This window comes from Glycine soja, chromosome 20, assembly GCF_004193775.1.
Source record: "Glycine soja cultivar W05 chromosome 20, ASM419377v2, whole genome shotgun sequence".
NCBI lineage: Eukaryota > Viridiplantae > Streptophyta > Magnoliopsida > Fabales > Fabaceae > Glycine > Glycine soja.
This window is the reverse complement of record NC_041021.1, coordinates 44,706,682-44,725,415: the sequence shown is the minus strand read 5'-3', so window position 1 is coordinate 44,725,415 and position 18,734 is coordinate 44,706,682. Positions and strand designations below refer to the sequence as shown.

Here is an 18,734-nt window from a genome sequence, read left to right as displayed (position 1 = left end):
TGCCAACTAAGATTTAATTATTGACCATGAATATAAAAAAAGGACTTTATTAAAAAATATAAAATTTACTTTTAATAATTTTTAATATCTCAGAAGAGAGTAGTCTCTTCTCTTCTGATGAGTTGGAGATACTCTCGGAACACCCTAAATCTTATTTTTCTTTTCTATTTATTTAACTGAATAGATTACTTAAGTTATTGGTGTTACTTGCATGCCCGTAATAATTTAACAATATACTCTAATAAACTGACCAAATACTGCACGACAAAAAAGAATGGGAGAAAACTAAACTTACTGTACAAACTTTTTTACTCCTAAAGTACGACTCTCTCTCAATAAGAGAAGACGTAACACATCTCAAATACAATACAAATACAAATAGGATACATACGGTTACCCAGAGCTCGTACTCGTACGTTTTAATTCTTTTCAAACCATTTGAACCAGTCATACAGCTGCTTCATTGAAAGACAACAGTTTCCTCCCTTCTTTTATCCTCCTGTAACAATTTAAAGCATTAACTACTGTAAGCATAAAAAATAGGGTTAATTACCAAACAATCATCAAATATATGATATAACTAAGCTTACGTTAATCATGTACATTTCCCGTTTTTACTTAGTTTGTATTTCCTATAGCAAAGATGTTGGAATGGGATTTGGCAGGAGTATTGAAAATATATGCTTATTGCCTCATTGGTAGCATCTACCTAGCTAGCTAGATCTGACTCTGAGTAATGGAACTCATATAATGTTATATATTTCAATACCTAATAAATAGATTTGAAAAGCAACTAATTTCTTCTTTAAAAGGCCCCGCTAGGTGTCTATACATATATACACACACTGTACCATTTATTTTCTTGAATCTCATATTAAGAAGTTTCTATGGGTGGTTTGTATTGCTTCTAATAAAGAGGCCACAGATGAGACTGCTGCAAAAATGATACAATGATAAGTTTTTACTATGTATATTACTGTGCTTGGGAGTCATATGCAAACAGTTCAACCAGGTTAGTGTTTATTTGGATATATGGAAGGTCTGTATGTGAATCTATTGGTTTAACTTTCTGGATTGTTATTATTTTGTTGAGTACTTCTAGTTCTCACAGCATCAATAAGAAGAAAAAAAATGAAAAGCAACTTCCTTTCAATAGTACCAGCTAGGCAGCTAGTTTGGGGTCTAAAAGATCATCTATATGTACATTAGTCAAAAATGTTCTTTTCATTCTAAAGATTTCCATAACTTGTTTTCATAATTTTGGGGCGAACCATCCTATTTCTTTTATTTATTATTGTTATGATTATTATTTCTTTTGGTCCTTTACCATCCTAATTCAGAATCCACCCTAAACCTCTGAAGAACATTATATTACAGCCACAGGCCACTTCATCCATAGAACAGAACCCAGCCCAAACGCCAACAAAGCCCATCGGTTCTCAAAATACCTATACAAAGTTTGTGCTTCTTTCAAATAAAACAGTTGTGAAAACTTGTAGTGAGGCCTAACCCAATTGATAAAAATGTGGGAGTTCTACTTGCAACCCCCCCTGTTTTTTTTTCTTTGCACTCCCTTCTATTTCCCCACCTAAGAAATACTTTTATATTTAAAACTAACCACTGATAATATTGGAAATTACAAAAAAGAAAATTTTCTTTGAATACTAGTTTATAATTGTTCACTATTAATTAAAATAAGTTAAACTGTAATGCAATTCATCAAAAGAAAATATTATAGTTTATAAAATATATAGAGTAATATATAGTTTTCTCTAAAATATAAATAATAAATAAGGACTCAAACTTCAAAGCAATTATTTATTGGATTAAGAATTCACAAATATAAATAATTAATTATTCAATCCGTAAGTATAATCATTCATCAACAGAAGTTTTTAAAATAAAATCCCTCGTGTTTTTGTAATCAAAGTCAAGTTACAGTAACATGCATGCAGTTGACAACTAAAGCATTTGCATGTGCATATGAGGATTTACTGTTCCTTGTGTTGCACCTAAGCTATTCCTTCATACAAACGCAAAGTGCCACGACCATAACAGAGCAGTACCCTTTGACATCAACAGTATGAACCTCGTTCTTTCATCGTATCATCTTCACAACCTAACATTTTCTTCACCAACATGCAGATGCAGATCTTAACAACAACACGTGCTCATTTTCTTCTCTCCTTCTTCCTCAATTATCTTCTTTTCTCATCACCCTTCATTCAAGGTATACATCAATTCACCTATAACATCTCAATGCGTGCTTAATTCTTATCTTCTCTACCCCGGCACAAAATTCTGAGCGCTCATGCACCCTTTGTGGTTTTAACTTTTAGGTTTCCAGCCACTGCCAGCACCAACCTCTGGTGGTGATCATTATTTCGAGTCTCCTTTGTCGCCACCGGCGCTTCCGCCTGTGCCTGCCGACGGTGGTGGTTATGGGTATGCCCCCACGTCGCCCGCAGTGATTGGGCAGTGGCACGAAGGGTCTCCAGGAGCTCCGGCGCCAATCCCGGAAAATGGGGTGGGGGGCGACAGAGATGAAAGCACCGCCAGTGCTCCGGCAATGGACAACGGCGGCGTGAGGTGGTGCGCAGTGAGGGACCAACTGGAGGAGTGTCAGTTCTTTGTCGGTGTCATTGACCAATTAACGGGCTACACGTGGAAATGGTAATTAAGCTAACTGATAAATTATATTGTACTTGTGAAAAAACATATTGTATTTATTTATGATCATGGGTTTACATTACAATGTGAAAAACTATAATGGATATTTACATTATCAACTATCAAAATTTATGTTAACAAATTTTGGTTGTTAGTGTATAAATTACATGTCATAATAATAAGTTTGTTAAATTTTATAATATTTACTTAAAATGTTTGTTTTATTCTTGTTATTGTTTATTTTTTAATATAATATAATTCATTTCAATTATTTTGAATTACAGAACTGGCTTTAAACTAACCAGTTTTAGACGGATGCATTACTGATGTCACAAAATTCTTTCCACATACTAGCTTCCACTTTTAAGAAAAGAATTTCAACTTTCCATAGTAAAATAAATTGACAGAGCTACTCATAATTTTCCTTTTAAAAAGTTTGGCTGCTTCTTACACCGAAGATATATAGTTGCCGCAATGCTTATTTTCTTTGTGGGAAACTTGAAGTTGATGGTATCCTCAAAACCCTTTTGAGTGTCTTCCTTCTTCATATTCAAGCAAATTAACAATTGAGAAAAATGAAAATGTAACTATATTTCAGAGGCATATATAGTGATACGATTATTGATTCTTGTGTCTTTAGTGTCCAAAGAGAAAAGGCCCAAGATTGCATGGAGTCAATTAAGAAAGGAGAAGCAGATTTGGTGAACTTAGAAGCCGGGCTTGCTTATAATGCATTCATCAACCACTCAATGAAAGCCATAGCCAATGAGATGTACTATGATCATTCCAAAACCTATAAAGCAGTTGCAGTTGTAAACAGAAGGGCGTGTGAGAACAACGAAAAGATCACTTTAATGGACTTCAAAGGCCACAAGTCTTGCCATGGAGGTTACTCCACAGCAGCAGGATGGAACTACCCCATCAACTACATCAAAAATTTAATTAACAATGAAGAACTGAGTGACAGAGAAATTGCAACTAGTTTTTTCTCTAGTGTTTGTGCTCCATCAGAGGTTGAAGGTTTTGATATATGCAATGCATGCAGCAAAGAGAATGAAACATGCCCTGAAAAGGGTTTGTACTCTGGTCATTCAGGAGCTTTTAGGTGCCTTGTAGAGGAATTGGGAGACATTGCTTTTGTCAAGGGTGACACTGTGTTGCTCTATTCTATGGAGGGGCCTCATAGCCAATTATGGTCAAGCAAGTCTGTTAGAGACTTCATGTAAGTAACTTGCATTAGGATTTTTTCACGTAAAGTAAATGTGTTTCCTCAACTGATATTATTCAATTGATTAACTGCAGGTATCTTTGTCCTCAAGGGGGTTGCAGAGAAATCAATGGCTATCCTGGAGATTGTTCGTAAGTAAATTCTTAACTCTTGGTTAATGATTTGCGCCTATATATCCTTGCTTTCATCTTAGTTTTAACTGCATGTTCATTGTTCAATATGAGAAAATATTCATTCCAGGTAAAGCTGCAAGCTACATACACTCACTTGAGTTTTTTTTTTCTTGATTCATAACCAGATTTGGAGCTGTTCCTGCAAATGTGATAATGGCACATAACTCAATGCCCAACAAAAAGAGAGAGCATATTTTAGAAACATTAACGAATAGTAGTTTGGTGGATGCTCTTTATGCCCCAAACAACGTTTCGATTATTCACCTATTTAGTCCAAGGTAAAATAGGATATCTTGGTATGAGAACTTCTTTTGCTCGATTTACTTATATTGTGGTCTATAGAAGGTTTTAATATCACAGTATATGGCATGTGAGTTAAACTTGAGTTAAAAGTAAAATTGCCAAAGTACTAAGTACAATGGCACTAATAGAAATATGTCTCACAAATTCAACTCTTTATGGCAGTACTCAAGGACTAGCCATGATTGAAAAGGTCACAAGGCCATATCTGGGGAAATCAGCTTCAATCTCACAGAGCATACTAAAATTGAATGCTCCAGAAACCAGAGTCGCCTCATATGAAGCAGATAATGGTTCAGGTAAAGTCTGATTCCATCATCTATTCTGAGTAATATATTTATGATAGAAGAAATCATAGTTCATTGCTGCACTAACTTTATTCCCTCGTACGCCTTAACAGATGAATCTTCTTCATCTTCATACATTTGCTGTTCGCAAGTAATGACTATGCTCTCACTCCTGATGTTACCGCTGATACTTGGAATCACTCCAAAATAGAAGAAACTTGGTATTATTCAATCAAGTTGCTGCAAGTACTATTCTGTTTGATGTGGGTAGTATTGGCAAAAAAAAAACAAAAATTAACATGATGAGCTACGGAATAATAAGAAAATCATGGTTTTGCATTTAATTCCTTTCCTGTATTTGTAGGTTTCAATAATGAAAAGTAGTCTTGTTCACAGAATTCTAAGAAATTTGCCAATTTTGGATGAAAAATGTTCCTTTTTTCCATTTAAGTTTATCACCTTGTTCATTGCCAACCCGCATGTACAGATATTTGTGGACTACATACCTCAGAACCAACCTGCTATAGCAGTTTTTACAGTTAAATCAGCTTATGAATGAAGCTTTATACACAATGCACATAGGAATATATATAGTAGGGAGATTATCAGTGCTCCATGATCAAGCAAAGTGCCCAGGCCCTACGAACAAAATCATTCGGCCAAATAGATATATAGTTAATGTTTATGTCACATATATTTAACAGCCTCATTTATGGGCATGAACTAGTAAAGTAAAGGTCATGGAAGAAATTTGTATACAAAATATAAATATATTCTACTTTCTTCGATGATTATATGGAAAAATCTCTATGATCACCAAATGTTAGAGTTGTAATAATTTTAGAGTTTTTTTTATACTGTTAAAAATGTTTATATTTTCTTGGATCAAGCTCTAAGATACTTTTATGATAGTTCTTTTTGTTGGCATGGCAAAGGCTAGTAGTAAATATTAAATGATTGGTACACAGGCAGGTAAAGACAATTTAACATTCAAGTCAACAAAAATGTCACTAGAGTGACAATAATTATTTTTTTTAAGAGGTTAGACAATAATTATGTAAAAGTGTATCTAACACTATTTATCATAACCTATTTATAAGGATATTTTAGACTCTCAAATGCAACTTAGAAAAATTATGAATCTTATACGATCAATCTACTGTAAAGAAGTTATTTAATGATGGTTAAAAACATCTTTCAACGACAGTTAAGAATTATCTTTATAGTTAACGTCATTAAAAATTGACACTAAAAAATTATAAATCTTATACGATCAATTAATTAGCATTTTATAACCCCAAAACTATTGCATTGTGAAAGTCATTATCAGGGATCCATGATGCCAATAGCATCTCAATCCAAGGGCATAAGCTTTACTGTAAGCGACTATTGTCATTACTTGTAGCTCTCTATATCCTCTTTATAGGTATCTTGCTGGCTTCTATTTAGTCCTTTACTAATAGAAAAAAAAAAAAAAGCAATGTCTACCTCAATTTGGAGCGGAAGAGGAAGATAAATAAAAAAGGAAATTGATAATTGTGATAAGTATGAGATGAGGAAAAAATACAAATAAAAGTATAAAATGAAAATGAGACGGAAGAGAAAATAAATATATAATACACCACTTTCATTGAATTATAAGTTAGATTAATTGTTTTAAACTTCTCCTTTGATCTTGCAACGTTTTATTAGTTTTCTTTATCAACAAATATGATAAATGTTACTAGTTAATTTGTTAATTTTTGTTAGTATAAACAATTAAATTTATGATTTTTTTAATCATTCAATAAATCTTATATATCTGCAACGTCTTGTTAGTTATTATTATTTTTTTCCACCGGAAGCAAGATATTTGTACAGTTTTACAGTTGAAAAATATGAAACTAATCCTTAAGCCGTACGTAGATGTCACATAATTAGGTTTTGTCTCTCTTAACAAATTTTTTTCCACATACACCAGTGAATTAAACTCTTCTCAACATATTTAAAAAATTCAGTCATGATCAACTATACTGAAACTTGGTAGTTATTACTACTTTCACTCTTCACCGTGCTTCTCTCAATTTGGTCCATCTCATCCATTGAAGTCTCAAAAACCCAAATAAAAAAAATTTCCGCCATGCGCAATGCGTGTTAACAAGTCAAAGTAGACCATAAACGTAACCCAACTAACCCATAAGCTTTAAAATTGGATTGGATTTCACCAAGATATAACGTGTTTGCTGTATTATCGGACCTAGAGTATTAATATGTATTTATAATAATAATAAATTAAATAAAAAGCAAGTCATAGAATAAAAAAATGAAAATGAATTTAAAATATCCTAAATTGTTGTAAAGTACAATCCAAATATTTTGAGAGATTTTTCAATACACCATGATTCAAATTAAGTCCATTGAAAAAAAAAACTTATAGTAAGAATAAGAATAAATTAACAGACAGCGGAAGTGAAAACCAATGTCCAATTTTTTGGACATGTGTCAGTGTCACATCAAACAAAGTAAGATTTGTCGTATATTTCATATATTGAAATAAAATGAATATTATCTTGGATTAATGAGGTCCAATATAATTAGTAGATAATTGAATTTTTTTTACACATATTAACAGGTTTGATTCCTTAATAATGTGTGTGGAGAAATTTTTTTTGAAAAAAATTAAATTGATTTAGATTATTTTTACATTTGGAAGGTTAATTTCATACCTTTTGGGCAGTGAGATTATTTTTCTTTCAAGACAAAAAAAAAAAGAATACTATATGGTTGTAATTGAACAAAAAATATAATAAAAGTATGATTTTAAGCGCAAATGCAATTGAATTGTTTGGTTAGTCCAGTGTGAGTTATTTTGTGATCATCATCGTCTATCGTATCCCAACTTTACCCCAGAACCACATACACAAACACCACGCCACTGTTACTTTCTCTTCTCTCCTCCACTCACTTTCACTTCATGGCGACGGTGCTAGCGCCACCGTCCCTCTCCGTGCGCGCTTCCTCTAGCCGCCGGCATAGGAAGAAGCAGCAGCAGAAGCGAGCATGGGGAGACTTCAGCCACTTGGCTCAGGTGGTTCGCAAGGACATGGAATTCCTCAAGAGAGGAATCGATAACGGCGTTGCGTGGGCCAACGAGACCTTCCGCATTCCCGAGGCTGCCAAGAAAATCGACGACGTCGTTTGGCTCCGCAATCTCGAAGACCCTCACTCTCCTCCTCTTCCTTCTCCTTCCTGGCCCCAACCTTGGTATCCAGGTTTCCCTCCCTAATTCCATCTCAATTTCCCGCTTCTCACTTTTCAACTTGCTATATAATTGATGTCTTCAGTGAGAATTCAAATATCGTTAAGTGATAAGTGCTCTAAGATTGTTAAGTTGCAGGACTAAGTGGAGTGGATTTGCTCATGTATGATCTCGAGGCTTTGGAAGCTTATGCTTCTTACTTCTACTATTTGTCTAAGCTTTGGTCCAGGCCGCTCCCTCAAGCTTATGATCCTCAGGAAGTTTCTCAGTATTTCAGTGTTCGGCCCCATGTGGTCACCCTTCGTGTTCTTGAGGTACTTGTTTTGTTTCACTAGTCATTCTGTCAACCACTCTTCCATTTCCCTTCATAAATCATTAGGTTAAGTTGTCAATATTTACTTGAATTCTAATGTGTCAAAATATTTGTTTTATCTAGTTTTCCTGTCAGATTGACTCACTACGGCCTAAGGCTTAGGAAAGATTCTAGGTCCAATTGTCTCATGCAAGCAAAGTTGTTTGTTCCTTTGTTTTCTTAAGACAAAAAACCTTTATAATGACCTTGACAATAGTTGGATATAGTCCATTCTCAATTCTAATTAATGACATTAGAGCTATCCTAGCCTTGATGTTTGGCCACATGGAGCTGTCCAATCCTATAAGTTTCATGGTCCAAATATTTAGTTCTGGGTGTGAAGTTAGTGTGTTAAAATCCGGCACTGGTTGGGTAATGGGTATATGGGCAAAGTAATCCCTTACAATGACTTTGACAATCCTTCTCCTGTGAGCTATCATATGGGGTTAAGTTGGACAGAAGTAGAAAGTACACACACACACAAATCAATTTACATAGATGTGGGTTACATCCGATCTTGCATCATCAATAACTTTATATGAAATGTGATTTTTATTTGATCTATTGTTGAATTATAATTATATATTACTTAAATTATTTGTGTCAAATCTTGTAATAATTGGACAACAATAAAAAGGTAATCAAGCAATTCCTAATTTCATATATTTTAAAAGTATATATTATGTCAATTTTGATGTGCATGAATTAGGTATCAAATAATTTGGGATTAATCTAAAATTTTGCTGATATATACTCCTTGCGTCCCAAAATAAGTGTCGCATTTGAGAAAAAAAATTGTCCCAAAATAAGTGCCATATTTGGCTTTTCAATGTAATATTAATTGCTCTTTTCCACTAATTCCCCTAATATTAATAGTTTAATACTACTCTCTTTCATCTATTTAATGAGGTTAGTTTTGTAAAACTAATATTCTCTTTCATCTATTTATTAGCTTTTCTTGGTATGTGTAAAACAACCTAGGACGACACTTATTCTGGGACAAAGGGAGTATGATAGAAACTTTTAATTCAATAGTGGGTTTTCTGATATATCCAGTAAAAGATTATTAAATGGTGTAAAGGTTAGTGTAAGTGTTTAACTCACTTTGGTTTAAACTATTTCCTCCTACACATATACACATATTGCAATGGGTCTGAAATTGTTTCAAGATGCATTCTGTTTCTTGAAGTGCATCCTTATTGAGTTATATTTCATTCTGGAAGGTACTTTTCTCCTTTGCCACCGCTATGATCAGTATTCGAACTTCAGGATTTAGGAAGTTTCTACGTCTAATTCCTGAAGAGGATGTGGATGATGCGTCATCTCAGTATAATTTTGGAATGGTGTTAAAGGAAACATTGCTTAATCTTGGCCCTACCTTTATAAAAGGTGCGGATTTGAATCTATTTGAGATCTTAATATGATTGTTAAAATAAATTATTATTCATCATTTAATTATCATGCTTTAGATGACTTTTGTAATTCCTATTGCTTTAAAAGAAATTGTTGGGGCTTTCATTTCTCTCATGCAGTCACAAGATTATCAATATCCTTGTTACATTCATTTGATTGCTGATGCAGTTGGTCAGTCCCTTTCCACAAGGCCAGATATCATTGGTGTTGAGATGTCCAAGGTTAGATTGAAAACTGTCTTTATTGCCATTTATTTACTGTCAAGCATTTCTTTCCCATGATGAATTTGGGAAGATGGGGCAAATTATTGGTTATTGGCAGCAATACCATCTTGTTTTTTATGATAATATGTGGTTCTATAATTTATCATATTTATTTGTGACCACACTTTGAATATGTAATTTATCAGAAACACTAATTTGCATAAAAAGGTGTTTTTTTTTTCATTTGCCTTCTATCTCTGTTTGTTTAGATGAAAATTCAGACAAAATATACTGTAACTGTAACTTATAGAATTTCATCTGAACTCTTTGAATAACATTGTGCCTTTCTATCACGATTGTAATGCTACTAACATTTTGAATAATTGGATTGGCAATACATGTATATACATTTCAATTGTGTTCTTCTTGCAGGCATTGTCAGAATTGCATGATCAAATCCCTCCTTTTCCCAGGACTGTTGCTATGAAGATTATGGAGGAAGAATTTGGTTGTCCTCTGGAATCATTCTTTAGTTACATTTCTGAGGAACCTATGGCTGCTGCATCATTTGGTCAGGTACTTTTTTGCTATGACAAGGGAGTGCCATTTATAATTAAATATTATTGCTGAGAGTTGGATGCTTTTATTTGGAACTGTTGATGTGATGATGTATGTGTCTTGCTCATATATGTTTTTGTATTTTCTAGGTTTACTTTGCCCGTACTACTGATGGTAATAATGTTGCTGTTAAAGTTCAGCGTCCTAATTTGCATCATGTGGTGGTGCGGGATATCTACATCCTTCGTCTTGGGGTTCGTGTATTTACTATTAAACTCTAGTAGCATTTTAATTTTTACTTGTATTAATCTACCTTGCATGAAATTCTAAAATGAGTGTTTAAATTATCCATTTCAGTTGGGGCTGCTGCAAAAGATTGCCAAGAGAAAGAGTGACCCTCGCCTGTATGCTGATGAACTAGGGAAAGGTTTTGTTGGTGAATTGGATTACACTTTAGAGGCTGCAAATGCTTCAAAGTTTCTGGTAATAAATAATTGACATATCAATTGGAGCTTTATTATGTTTACACTTTACATATTGATGAATTCTAGAACTGCACAATTTAGAGCTTTGATGAAATCTTTTGTTAGGTTTTAACTTTTAATGTGAAGCTAGCTTGAATTGGTTTCTGACAAAAATCACAAAACAGTGGTAAATGCTTTGCTCTTTGAATTGACATGTTATTGCTAAGTGCAGGAAGTTCACTCTTCCTTTACTTTCATGAATGTGCCAAAAGTATTTCCACATTTAACTCGAAAGAGAGTTCTGACCATGGAGTGGATGGTTGGTGAAAGTCCAACAGATTTGCTCTCTGTGACTGCTGGAAACTCTGTTGGAAATGTCTCTGGATATTCAGAAAGGCAGAAATTAGATGCAAAAAGGCGTCTACTTGATCTGGTATGTAAACAAAAATGCAATTATCAATTTTTTGTCTTCACATTGTGCAGAAATATTGTATATCTTGGATGTTAGATAATGTGCTGAATATTGACTTTTGGTAGAACCCAATTGGACTATTGAAGATAATCGTTATTTTTCTAATAGAATTACAAGAAAGTATGAATTAAATGGAAACTTTTGGCCATCAGATACTGTATAGTTTCAATTACAAAACAAATAAGGCTCTGGATTGAGGTGGTGGTAGAATTTCTTCATCAATCCTCCGTTTAGCTTATTTGACCATTATTACTCAACTGAAATTTTCTCATTGATTCTACTAAAAGCTTGCTTTGTTCGATGTCTGAGACTGAGTGTTTCACTATGTTGAAATTGTCACATTCAATTAATTTTTCATTTCTTTTACATATTGATTAACTCAGGTCAGCAAAGGCGTTGAATCAACATTGGTCCAGCTTCTTGAAACAGGCTTATTACATGCTGATCCACATCCTGGTAACTTGCGTTACACTTCCTCAGGACAAATAGGGTATTTCTTTTTCCTTCCCTATCCATTCTGAATAAATTATGATTTCCCTTCATCACAAAAATCTAAGAATTTTTTACTTCTTTGTATGTGTGACAGGTTTCTGGATTTTGGTTTGCTCTGTCAAATGGAAAAAAGGCATCAGTTTGCTATGCTGGCTTCAATAATTCATATAGTAAATGGTGACTGGGCATCCCTTGTCCGTGCTCTGGTTGATATGGATGTTGTGAGGCCAGGGACAAATATCCGACTTGTTACCCTGGTATAGCACATGTATCTCAGGATTTATTAATCTTGCCATTGAATATTTAAACCAAATAAGAACAGCATTCTCATATGCCTGGTTTTTTGCTATTCAGAAACTTATGTTCACACAATGACTTTCTGGATGTATATTAAATTTTCAGGAACTCGAACAAGCCTTGGGAGAAGTAGAATTTAAAGAAGGAATTCCTGATGTGAAGTTTAGCAAGGTGAGAGTCATCTTTAAGAAGAATAGTAATTGAATTTGTGTGTCAGATGACTGTGCAAACCACTGTCTGAGTGTCAAGGAATATGGAAATAATAAGATTCCTAACCAATTTTGGACTAACCTACTAAAATATAATGCATCATCCAGTATCTGAAAAGAAATTTACACTTGTAAAACTAAAATGACTATGAGAAATGTCCAAAGTATGTGCAGTATCAGAAATCAACCACGTATACTTAGTTTTATATATTTACTATTATTTTTGCTTTTTCAAACTTCCTGAGTTACTGAATTTTCAATGAATTTTTCTCAAGGTTCTGGGAAAGATTTGGACTGTAGCACTCAAGCATCATTTCCGCATGCCACCATATTATACACTTGTCTTGCGATCCCTAGCTTCATTGGAAGGTAAACTTTCAATACCACATGTAGATTACTTCTTGGTTGCTCATTTATTGTCATACTAATAAGTTCTGCTCTATTCACTATGTATGCATCAACATGTAGTAATGTGAAATATTTGTATTTGTCTTGAACCAACAATCTCAAAAGCTTAAGTTGTTAGGTGAAGGCACATGAATGTTTATGCTATATTTCTAACACAACCACCCACATAAGAGCCTTTTGGACCTGAAGTTTGGATAATGCACAAGTTCACCTACCTTGTGCTAAAATTCAACTTTTTATTAGAAGGATGGGATCAACAAGGATTGAACTCTAAACCCATTTAGTCAGAGACTTCGATACCATGTCATGAACCAACATTTCCTAAAGTTTAAGTTGTAATGTAAAGACACATGAATAGTTCCATACTAAATTTCTAATCATATTGAATTTATAATATTTTCCTTACATTATCTTTTAACTCATATTTTGCTTTGAAACAATTTCAGGTTTGGCTATAGCTGCCGATACAAATTTCAAGACTTTTGAAGCTGCATATCCTTATGTTGTTCGGAAACTTCTCACAGAGAACTCAGCTGCAACAAGGAATATATTGCATTCGGTATTATAAGACCTTGAACAATGAGTTTTGTGCCAATAGTCTGAATAACTGTAACAATAAACATCTCATCATGTGTTTGTTCTTATTTGCTGATGTTACAGCATAGAGAATATATTCTGAGCACTTTTCTCTGAGAAAAAATCAGAAAAAATTTAATAATATGTTTTTATATATTAATCCTGTTCAAACTTTAGCCACACATGATTTTTTTTAACATGTCTTGTCGAATCAATCATCATAGTTTTGCATATTCATCTATGTGAACTACTAGACATCATCTCATGGTACTAATGGCTGTTATGAATGTGTACTCAATACAGTTTCTTCTTAATATATCTTAGACATTATTCATTTTTTTTCTCTTAACTCTGTTTTCTCCTGTTAAGGTGCTTCTAAACCAAAGGAAGGAGTTCCAGTGGCAAAGACTTTCCCTGTTCTTGAGGGTAGGGGCAACTAGGTATGTCTTAGTGATATGCCAGGGAGTATGCTCTCTGGGAAATAGCTCTGTTTTTTCTAATCTACTATATTTTATATTTTTTTAATGCTTAATTTCTGACATAATATTTATCTTTTTTCTACAATCTATCTACTTTGTATTTTCAGTTTCATCTACAAACTATGTAGTAAACAGCAAGGCCTCTTTGATTGAAAAGATTAAAATGAAAAATGCCAATTGTTATCTAATTCAAATTAAACACACGGCGGTATGCAACTGAAGCTCTTTTGTGTTGCCTCTTCTAAATCTACTCAAGAGTTGGTTATTGCTATTATTGGTTATTTTCCCTTTATGGTAAATATTTTTAACATGAGTTTCTTTTTTGGAATTATCCCAAAATTTGTCCAAGTCTCCTAACCAAATTCTTTGACAGTCCTACACCATCAAAATACAGTGTTCTTAACCCTCTAGGTCCTGTACTGTTGATATTGCTACTCATCTCAAAGGCATCTTCACTAACTTGCAATAATGTTGAACTTCATTCACAAACATATGCAAAGAATCAAATTTTCATTGCACCAAAATACACTAAAATTTTTACAGTACCATTTTTATACATTTGCTATCTTGTCGTGAAAGCTCCCTTTTCTACAAATACTGACCCTCTACAGGTAAATCTGTAATCCTAGTGCCTAATAACTGTCTATTTCACTTTTTTCGTGCACTCAATCTGATCTTCATGCGAGAGACATATATGCCTTAGGCTGGCCTGTTTTAGTTAATCCATTATTACTTAATAAATTGTGATTTTTTTACTGCTTTGGATGTAGTGTCTCATACTTTTGATATGTTGCCAGGAAAGCCTTGCGACTAGTAGCATCAAATAGTGAGACTTCCCTTGATCATTCAACAAATAAGGCCACTGATACAATTGATGTTGCATATTTGGTTTTGAGGCTTTTACCATCCAAAGATGGTGTTGCTATCAGAAGACTTCTCATGACTGCTGTGAGTTCCTATAAGCTGTCTATCTTGCTTCTTTCATGTACTCAAAGATTCTGTCACCATTCCTATCTAATTTGTCTATATTGGTTGTTTGTTATGTTTGAGTGCCCCTCCATACATAGCAATAGATATATGGTTAGTATATTTGCCATATGTGGTTGTAAATGATGAATTGCTGATTACCAAATTCTCTTGTAGGCTGGCTTTGATTTTTTTATTATTATTATGTGTATCTGGATTAAATTAGTTCCAATTTATTGTGATCGCATTGTACACAGCTTACCAGGTTGCCCGAGCTTCTAGTGGATTCATTGTCAATAACTTTTCATTGTACCACTACCAAATAAAATACTTTACTATGACTATGTTAGTTATACTGAGTCTTGCATTATTAGTTGGAGTGTTTGATTACTGCAGTGTATTATTAGTGGGCAGGGAAAACGGAATATACTTGTGCTTGAAGATTTTCTTTGGTTGGCCAAAATATTTATATAATGTATGAAACTTACTTATCATTGAATGAACAGGATGGAGCTTCATTAATCAAAGCAATGGTCTCGAAGGAGGGAAAGTTTTTCCGCCAACAACTCTGCAAGATCATAGTTGACTTACTGTACCAATGGATGATTAAATTATTTGGACAAGGAATTACAGTTACTCAGTATTCCCGGGTGGTATTGGCTAATGGACCTAGCAACAAAGAATCAGGTCTATCCCCTAGATCATCTTTGCCTACATATGATTACAATTCCATCTTTAGAGACCGGCGACTTCGAGTGATATTCTCTAAGGTTCTAAAGTCTGCAAGTAGGGATAAAATATTGATGCTGCGGTTCTCCTGGGCTTCCCTTCTAATAATTATTACAGCTTCAACTTTGGCTTGCCACCAGCTTGTTGTGTCTCTATCTGAAGCTTACTTGGGCAAAATATTTGATGCTCCCAAGAGATATGCAGTCAGTGTATGAAATTTTCTCAAAACATTCACTTTTCTCAGCAGAAAGAGAGCATTCTTATCCAACGACAATTTTCCAAAAGGAAAAAGAAAAAGAAAGGTTTATTTCTATGGATGACAGAGTGAAAGTTCGTTGTTTACTGCTAACAAAAGCATTTGTGTTTGTAGCTTAAGTTGGGTGTGTTAGATTTGGAGCAAATCTGGTGTCAGGCAGGTGAAATATAGGCATAGGATTGCAACGTGTTTTGGTTACAGTTTATGTATGGGGAAACACTGTACGCGGTACTGATGCTGCTATCAACATCTAAATACCCTACAAGTATGTACAGTGTCATGTAAAGTGTTAAATTTTCTTCAAAGAATAAAAATGTCTTTTGGTTACTAATCTGTAAACTTCTTTGTTCCAGTCCTCAGTACATAGTTACTGTACTGTCACTTGTTAGTTATTTTTTGTTATTTCCATTTGGTTGTTAATCAGTCTCCGGCCGATAATTAAGACACTTATTTTAGTTATCCCTAAGTGAAGAGTTGATGATAGCGCGAGAGGGGAGATACATCGGATGTTTCTACTTGTGCTTATTTAAAGTGTTGTTGTGGATGTTATTTTTAAAAGCTACTGGGAAAATACCTTTTTTTCTCTGGCGAAATGGACAATTGTAGTATTTGGTATCTGTTTAGGTGAGTGTTTACAATTTTAATTTTAATTTTGGATCATATAGACTTTATAAAATTAATTTTGGATAAAAATGAGTTTAAAGTGAGATAATTTATGTTTACTTTTTTTATCTCAAATTAAATAAATTTGTCAAAAGATTTAATGTGAAAATTTAAATCTAATGAAAAAGTCATTTTTTTCTTCTCAAATGTCTCGAGTAAATTAAATTAGTTCTAACTTGGAATTACTGAACAATACTATTTTTTACATAAAATTTCATTAGCAATCCTCAAACTCGCATTTAGGGACTACCCTACCCTACTCAAACAAGTAATAAGATTATCAATAGGAATCAAACTTGAGTCAAATATATTCCCATAATTGTCAAATTTTTAGGCACAGGAGACGTACCATAAGAACGACTCAAATAAATGTACGTAAGTTACAGAACATATCACAAGCTCATGTTTCTAAAATACAAAAACACTTGGTGCATGTGGTTCTATTATATAGTATTAGTTGACATTTTACCATTTCATATGTATAGTATAGATATAGATATTTTGACGTGGAACTATAAACGTTTGTTTGATGGCTGCATTGCAGAAGAGTGGCATGAAAGTGAATTGACGTGTTGCGTTGTACTATATATGCTATTGTTTCCACTTCACTATCCAACAAAATTAAAAAGTGACAGTAATTATGATGAGAATTACAATTATTACGTAAAGTAGTATATATATAGTTGATCTCGTCGTCCTCTTGAGATTCGAATCCCGGATCTGGTCTCCATGAGCACGCCACCACTATCTCTCTATCTCTTTCTTTCTTTCTGTGTTTTTGAGAAGATAATAGTAATTGAGAATGTGATGTTTGAATTTCACGAGTGACAGGGTACGAGGTTGTCTGGGTTCACGCGCCACTGCAAGGGTCTCTCCCTCGTCCTCATTTCTCTTCACATTCTCCTTGTTAAGGATCATATCACTCCTTCATCTCTTCCCGCCAGCTATCGCAATTTCAACTTTCAACACTCACTTGTAAATTAAAGGATCATAGATATAGATTTGTTATTAGTCTTTCTTGTATTATTTCAAACAAAACTAATAAATTAACATTTGTCCATAAATAAATAAAAAAATATTTTCTTACTTGTAAATAAAATATTGTGCTACTATGTCTAAAAACGCACTGCTACTGAGTACAACTTTATTTGACTTGAAACTTGTTTTCCTATTGGTTTTACTCTGCAGGACTATTCCATTTGCCTGGAACCTCATTACAGCTGGTTATGTTGAACAATCTGTCCATGGGGTATTTATGTATGTATGTATGCACTTTCTCTTCCATCAAATTATGTGTTTCTCTTGCCTTAGCCAAAACTTCACAATTAACATTCACTTTTATTGGTAGTGGTCAGCACAATTGGTCTTCTCTTCATTGGGAAGCTGCTTGAGCCAGTATGGGGTCCCAGGGAATTTCTAAAGTTCATCTTTCTAGTTAACTTTCTTACTTCTCTCTGCATTTTCATCACTTTCATTGCTTTCTACTACATTACAAGGCAGGAGAGTTACCTGTGAGTATTTAAAATCTATTATCATCTGACATGATGTTTTCTGTCGGTTGTTCATGTTCTTGTCTATTTTTCTCTCTTTTTATTAGATTTCCCTTTTTCACATTATTCTTCTATCAGGAGATGAATGGATGCCCATTTTAAGCTTGATTACTTATGTCTCTTTTTTTAGGGCCTACAGGTCATGGACTTACCTCATATTCTATGCTATCTGTTCAATCATATTGGACATTATGTGTGCCATTTGCTTTTTGATCCAATTCTTCTGATATTTATACTCTTGCTTTGCTCTTCTAGTTATATGCCACTCTCTGGATTTCATGGAGTTATATTTTGGCTTCTTGGTTGGCATCAAGCAAATTATTCCAGATCAAGAGCTTCCTTTCCTCAAGATAAAAGTGAAGGTTTGATATTCTACCCTTGTTCCGTAACTTTTAATTCATTACTTTTCAGTGACAATGGGTTTTTGGTGATCCTCTTAATATGGCACACTTCCATTTCTGTTCAGTGGTTACCATCTATCGCTTTATTGTGTTCTATTGCTACGAGCTTCTGGACACTAGAGGCAACATCATATAGCTTCTTGATTTGCCTTAGATACTGGCAGAGGAAACCCGAAACAAAACATAAGGGTGACCCAAGTGAGGATTTTGCATTCTCTACTTTTTTTCCCAGAGTTTTTAAGGCAAGATATGGTTTTAGTTTGCCTGTAATATATTATGATGAATTACAAGGCTCTGGTAATCTTTTTAAACAACTTTTATTTTTTTTTATTTTTTTTGCTACCTTGTAG

The 18,734-nt window shown here is 33.8% G+C and overlaps 2 protein-coding genes and 1 pseudogene across 2 annotated transcripts; all 3 read left to right on the top strand.

The window, feature by feature from the left end:
- Window positions 1-2,051: 2,051 nt before the first annotated feature.
- LOC114402894 (serotransferrin-like) lies at window positions 2,052-5,056 on the top strand. The gene is made up of 7 exons (XM_028365580.1): window positions 2,052-2,230; window positions 2,340-2,673; window positions 3,311-3,892; window positions 3,973-4,029; window positions 4,197-4,349; window positions 4,537-4,670; window positions 4,772-5,056. Exons 1-7 carry the CDS (start codon window positions 2,140-2,142, stop codon window positions 4,867-4,869), a joined length of 1,449 nt encoding a protein of 482 aa, XP_028221381.1. The 5' UTR covers window positions 2,052-2,139; the 3' UTR covers window positions 4,870-5,056.
- A 2,426-nt stretch (window positions 5,057-7,482) lies between these two features.
- On the top strand, window positions 7,483-16,101 carry LOC114402969 (uncharacterized protein slr1919-like). The gene is made up of 16 exons (XM_028365683.1): window positions 7,483-7,909; window positions 8,035-8,210; window positions 9,472-9,637; window positions 9,830-9,882; window positions 10,297-10,440; window positions 10,572-10,676; window positions 10,780-10,905; window positions 11,119-11,319; window positions 11,742-11,848; window positions 11,945-12,107; window positions 12,253-12,318; window positions 12,632-12,725; window positions 13,211-13,323; window positions 13,710-13,780; window positions 14,617-14,767; window positions 15,292-16,101. The coding sequence occupies exons 1-16, from the start codon at window positions 7,612-7,614 to the stop codon at window positions 15,727-15,729; spliced, it is 2,472 nt and encodes an 823-aa protein (XP_028221484.1). The 5' UTR covers window positions 7,483-7,611; the 3' UTR covers window positions 15,730-16,101.
- A 261-nt stretch (window positions 16,102-16,362) lies between these two features.
- Window positions 16,363-18,734, top strand: LOC114402154 (annotated as a pseudogene).